Source organism: Condylostylus longicornis, unplaced genomic scaffold (assembly GCF_029603195.1).
Source record: "Condylostylus longicornis isolate FDR11 unplaced genomic scaffold, ASM2960319v2 ptg000039l, whole genome shotgun sequence".
NCBI classification, from domain to species: domain Eukaryota; kingdom Metazoa; phylum Arthropoda; class Insecta; order Diptera; family Dolichopodidae; genus Condylostylus; species Condylostylus longicornis.
This window is the reverse complement of record NW_026578008.1, coordinates 1,481,978-1,487,704: the sequence shown is the minus strand read 5'-3', so window position 1 is coordinate 1,487,704 and position 5,727 is coordinate 1,481,978. Positions and strand designations below refer to the sequence as shown.

The window sequence follows — 5,727 nt, the reverse complement described above, 5'->3', positions numbered from 1 at the left end:
TTCAACAATGTACAATTTAAATTATTAACTATTTAGAAGTTAATTATAAAATTTTCGAAATGTTTACAAAATACATATACAATATTTGTTACATAATAAAATCATAAATAGATAACCATTAAAAATAAATAAAAAAAATTTGTTATAATTTAAATAAATTTAAAGAAAATAGATAGCTAGAGAAAAATAACTATTTTTTTAATTAAAATCAAATAAAAAAAAATAATAATGTTCTTTAAATACTGCATAGGAAACATTTTTTATTACTGAAAACTATTACTAGAAACTATTACTTACAGCTCTAGAAATGTAGTTCTTGTTTATTTGTACAAAATAATTAACTATTTATGTATTTTATAAATTATAATGTTCATTTATTGCTCATTTATTTTATATATATATGTACATATACATATAAGTTTTTTTTTTGTCAATTAATTTAAAAATTATTGTTATACCAAACTATATAGATTTGTAACTTGAAAGATTTCAATTAAAAAAAAAAATTTTTTTTTCCTTAAATGGAATTATGGAAGTTTTTATTTGTTTAAAGCAAAAAAAAAAATGTTGACATTTTCTATAATTATAAGGATTCATGAAATCAAATAAATCTTAAACAAATCTTAACTAATTTCATTTAGTAAAATATTTCACAGAATTTTGTCCTAGACATTTTTCTTAAGTTCATTGAGTATTATTGAAAAAATGTACAATTTCCAGAATAAAATTAATTTCGAAATTTAAAATTTCTTACTGAATACCTTAATATTTTTTGAAAAATATTTAATTAATTCAAGTGATTTGTTTCACAGAATATTGATGATTAATTAAATAATTAATATTTACAAGTGTTTCAATATTTCTGATTTAAAAATTTTGTTTCATAATTCGTATTTTTACAAAAAAAAGATTTTATTTTTTAGATTTTTGCTCTTTTTATTTGTAAATAAAAAGAATTATTCTTTGTAATATTATTCTTTGTAATATATTCTTTGTAAATATAAAAAAGAATTAGGAGATTTTCAATAATTCAGATATGCACTTAAAGTTATAACTTAAATCTGAAAAATCTTTTTTTCATTATTATGGATCTACGCATGCGGCCATTTTCTTATTTTGGTGCGGCCCTCTAAAACGAATTGTTAAAATATTATTATGGTTTTATTATGATAATCTACTTGCAATTCTACGATTGGCTACTACAAATATGCAACCCAATATTTTAAGACATGTTCAACAGAAGCAGTGTCACTCAGCTCCCAGTACTTCTAATAAAATTACATAATTGTTTTATTTTGTGGCCCTTTTGTCATACAGAATATTGGAAATTGGCCCATAGTTTCAAAAGTCTTGACATCCATGATCTACAAGAACAAACTCAGATTTTCTTTTTCAGCTTTTAAAATTAGGATGATATTAAAATCTTACTATTTTCTAAATGATTTTTGGTAGCATTTAAAAAAATCTTTTAAAATGCTTGAGACACTTTTAAGCATGTTTCTACTCTATTCGAACGTACTTTTTTTTGTAGCAAAGATTTATCAAACATGTTACATTTGAAGATTTTGTAGTTTTGGATTTATCGAACATGCTTTATATTATCATCTAAGTTAGAACTGAATTTCCGAAAACCCCCATAGATATAAAAAATTGAATAGTTAGAATTCTTTTACTAAAATTTATTATAAAAATTTTAATAATATAATTTATAAAACAGTTTATCACATAATACGTTTTTTAGTGTTTTTTTTTTTTTATATAAAATAAATTGGTTATTTACAATGTATAATTTGTATAACGTATACAATATCATAAACTTAAATGCCAAATAACATAAAACTTCTATTAATGTTTAAAAAATAAAATAAAAAAAAAACAGAATTAAAGTACGATATTAAACTAAAATATTTAACAACTTGCATATAAATTCATATTTTTTTTTTCCAACTAAATTGTTATATAAAATCTCAATATACTACTATATTATGATTACTATGAAATTAATAATTTAAAAAATTTAAATATTTTTCCTATACTGTTGCCTCAGCAGGTTGAAAATTACCAAATATGAAATGTGGTGCACCTATTTGTCCAACTACACCAACTGATTGTGGTTGAAATGGTAATGGTTGTATTGGAATATATTGATATTGAATATGTGATGGCTCAATTTGCATTTTTTGCTGATTCTCTTCATGATTTTGTTCTTGTACTAATGCTTCCGGTTTTGGTAGAATTGCTGGTTCTTGATCAGGAACATTTATTTGTAATTTACCAGCATTATTTGAATTACCAATTTCACTAGATTCTCTTCGAACAGCAACTGGCTGGGGAGCACTTTCTTCAATATTATAATCTTGATATGTATCCTGCCATGTTGTTTGAGGATTATTATTTGAACTACTGCTAGAACTATCACTAATATTCTGATTTGATTTATTATACAAATTAATTTTATTTATATTATCTGTTTGATAATTATGACGATTGCCGTATACAATTGACGAAGCTGAATTATTAACTCCTATAATTAATGGTCCAGGTAATTTATTTGTATTATCAGAACCAGATGGACTTGTTATAATTGGATACCTACCAAAATTATTAATTGATTGACTATCTAGTTGAGCTTTTAATTTAGCTTTAAGTTCTCTTAAATTTTTATGTTTTTGTAATTTTAAAGTGCGTGGTAAGTCGCTATGAAAAATATATGAAGAGGGAGCACTACTTGTATCTTTAGATCCATAGCCACTTCCAGTATGATCATTTGATGGTGAATGAACTTCATAATTAATATGATGTCCATCACCATAATCGCCATCAAAGCTTTGATGATGTTCTGGTTCCTTATGATGAATGAAAATCGGTACTTTCTTTTCAACTTCAACTTTATATGGTACTGGTACTTTCTTTTCTACTGGATATGGTTTTGGAACATGGATATGAACTGGTACTCTAACTGGATAAGGTTTTGGAACTTCAATAATCTAAAAAAAAATATATATTGTATTTTAAAAATTCAATTTAACCGGTTTATGTTTTTTGTTTTGCAATATTAGAGTTTACCTTTTCAACAATTTTTTCTACTGGAACATGAACAATTTTTTCAACTGGATATGGAACTTTTTTTTCAATAATTTTTTCAACTGGGTATGGTTTTGGAACATGAACTATTTTCTCGACTGGAACATGTACAACCTTTTCTACAATTTTTTCGACAGGAACATGGACTATTTTTTCAACTGGATATGGTATCTTTTTTTCAATATGAATTGGTTTCTCAACAATTTTTTCAACAGGAACATGAACAACTTTTTCGACAATTTTTTCAACTGGAACATGAACGATTTTTTCAACTGGATACGGGACTTTCTTTTCAACAATTTTTTCTACTGGATATGGTACCTTTTTTTCAACAATTTTTTCAACCGGAACATGAACAATTTTTTCAACAATTTTTTCATATGGAACTTTCTTTTCTACAATTTTTTCAACTGGATACGGTACTTTCTTCTCAACTATTTTTTCTACAGGATAAGGTTGTGGAACATGTACAAGTTTTTCTACAGGAATATGAACAATTTTCTCTACAGGATATGGAATTTTCTTTTCAATAATTTTTTCTACTGGGTATGGAACTTTTTTTTCAACAATTTTTTCAACTGGAACATGAACAATTTTTTCAACAATTTTCTCAACTGGAACTTTCTTTTCAACAATTTTTTCAACTGGATATGGAACTTTCTTTTCAACAATTTTCTCAACAGCATATGGTTTTGGTACATGAACGATTTTTTCAACTGGATACGGTTCTGGAACTTTTTTAATAATTTCTTTAACATGATTATGATGATGATGATGATGATGATGTTTTACTTTAACTTTTTCCTTATGAACTTCAATTCCATGATGATGACTGGCTTGCGGTTGTATTTCATCAAATTGATGTGAATGAACATGTTCAAAATCTGGTCCAGATGGAACTTTATTTAATTCATAACTTTTTTCAATATGATTTTTGGCTTCATCAGATAGCATAGTTGGTGCTTCATCAGCATATGATGTATGAGTTGATATTTCATCAGTATGAGTTACAGTTTCATGAGATGTTTGTTCAGTATCAGAATCAGAATATTTTAATGGTAATGGTGGTTGAAATGGTTTTGAATTACGATTTTTTCGATTACGTTTTGATGTAGCATCAACAATATGAATAACCTTATGTCTTGAACCTCTTTTACGTCTTTGTGCTGTTGGTTTTAAAGTAGTTGTTGTTTCAATTATTTTAGAATTCGCTTCTGAAGGTGTATTTACAACAGAAACACGTTGAGTTGTTAAAGATTTTTCAGATTTATGATTAACATCCTTTGAGTTTTTCTTTTTCGCTAATGATTGAGCAATCAAAATTGAAAGCAAACAAAAAGCTACCCACTAAAATTAAAAATAATATAAAATAAATAAATTAAAATTTAAAAGTTTGAATGATTTTAAGAAGTTTGGAAAAAACAATTTAACAAAAACAAAAACTTTATTACACCTAGGCTTGCTAAAGAAAAACTAATTTTAATAATATTTTAAGACGTTAGGTGTATTTGTGTAGAATTAGTTGACATTTAATTATTATAGTGTTACAATATTAATATATTAGAGTTGCTGTGTTGAAAATTAATATTCAACTCATATTTTTCACAATTGAAATGTGCTATTCTTTATAAAATTTTTTATAGTTTCCAAATTCTAATATCGTGTTAAAAAACAATTAATTAAAAATTTAGAATATTGCATAATCCATTTTAAGTATTTTTTCACCACGAAGTATTTTTTTTCAGAGAGTTTGTTCTCATGTACTATTTAAGTAATTTTAGTAATGTCTTTTTCTCAAAAGCGAATCAAACTTAATCACTGTGCTTTTGATTAAGTATAATATAAAAAGTAGATTTAAATCCAAATTTCTTATATTAATTTCCAAAACGTTTTCACAGCAAATAAAATTTTTAATTAAAAATCAAATATTTGGCTTTTAATTATTGAATTTTTTATCCTTTTAAGCTCTAATTTATTGCTTAGTTGTCACAAATTTAACTTTGTTTTATCCTTTTTGTGATTTATTCACTAAATTTCCTCTAGTTTAGAATTGTTCAATTAATAATATTCTAACTCACCGTTAATTTCATTACGGCAACACTTTTTATTTAAAACACAATTTAATTTAATTAAATTTTTATTAAAAAACTTTTATATCCTTTTTTTGATTTGATTTCACGATATTCGATTAATTTTTTGTTTTTTTTTCTGATATCTGTTTCTAACCGTGTTACGATTTGATCTGATTCAAACAATAATTTGCAACTCCTTTATATATCTTAATTAAATTTTTAATTATTAAAAATAATATGTGAAATAATTTTTTAAAAAATTTTCCAAAAAACAACAAGAAATAATAGAAAATTTATTAACAAATAACAAAAAATAAGAAAACACAAATTTATTTCCACTATATTTTTTATTTTTCATATGTACATGTAAAATAATTAAGGAAAAATAAAAATTTAAGTATGTTGGAGTAAAAAAGTGTTATTAGAGAAATAACAAAATCCAAAAATTTTTAAGGAAATGAAATTTAAATTAAATAGGAAAGAAAATTAACGAAAACAAAAAATAGAAAGAAAAATAAAAAAAATTTCCTCAGAATTTTTAATTATTTTCTTGTTTTTCCTTTTCTTTTTT

At 24.0% G+C, this 5,727-nt stretch overlaps 1 protein-coding gene across 2 annotated transcripts; it reads right to left on the bottom strand.

The window, feature by feature from the left end:
- Positions 1 to 1,886: 1,886 nt before the first annotated feature.
- Positions 1,887 to 4,593, bottom strand: LOC129609468 (titin-like). Of its 2 annotated transcripts, none has more exons than XM_055521383.1 (3): positions 4,536 to 4,593; positions 3,067 to 4,431; positions 1,887 to 2,987 (listed from the first exon to the last, which is right to left on the bottom strand). In XM_055521383.1, exons 2-3 carry the CDS (start codon positions 4,036 to 4,038, stop codon positions 2,031 to 2,033), a joined length of 1,929 nt encoding a protein of 642 aa, XP_055377358.1. In that variant the 5' UTR covers positions 4,039 to 4,431; positions 4,536 to 4,593; the 3' UTR covers positions 1,887 to 2,030. The 2 variants fall into 2 exon arrangements, with proteins under 2 accessions (XP_055377358.1, XP_055377359.1); XM_055521384.1 differs by having other exon boundaries at positions 1,887 to 2,524; positions 2,597 to 2,987; positions 3,067 to 4,567.
- Between the last annotated feature and the right edge of the window lie 1,134 nt (positions 4,594 to 5,727).

Coding starts and splice junctions, on each gene's coding strand:
- LOC129609468 (XM_055521383.1), bottom strand. CDS start 4,038: ATGCTATCTGATGAAGCCAAAAATCATATTGAAAAAAGTTATGAATTA. Junction 2,988..3,066: donor TAGAAAAAATTGTTGAAAAG/GTAAACTCTAAT, acceptor ATTTTTTTTTAG/ATTATTGAAGTTCCAAAACC.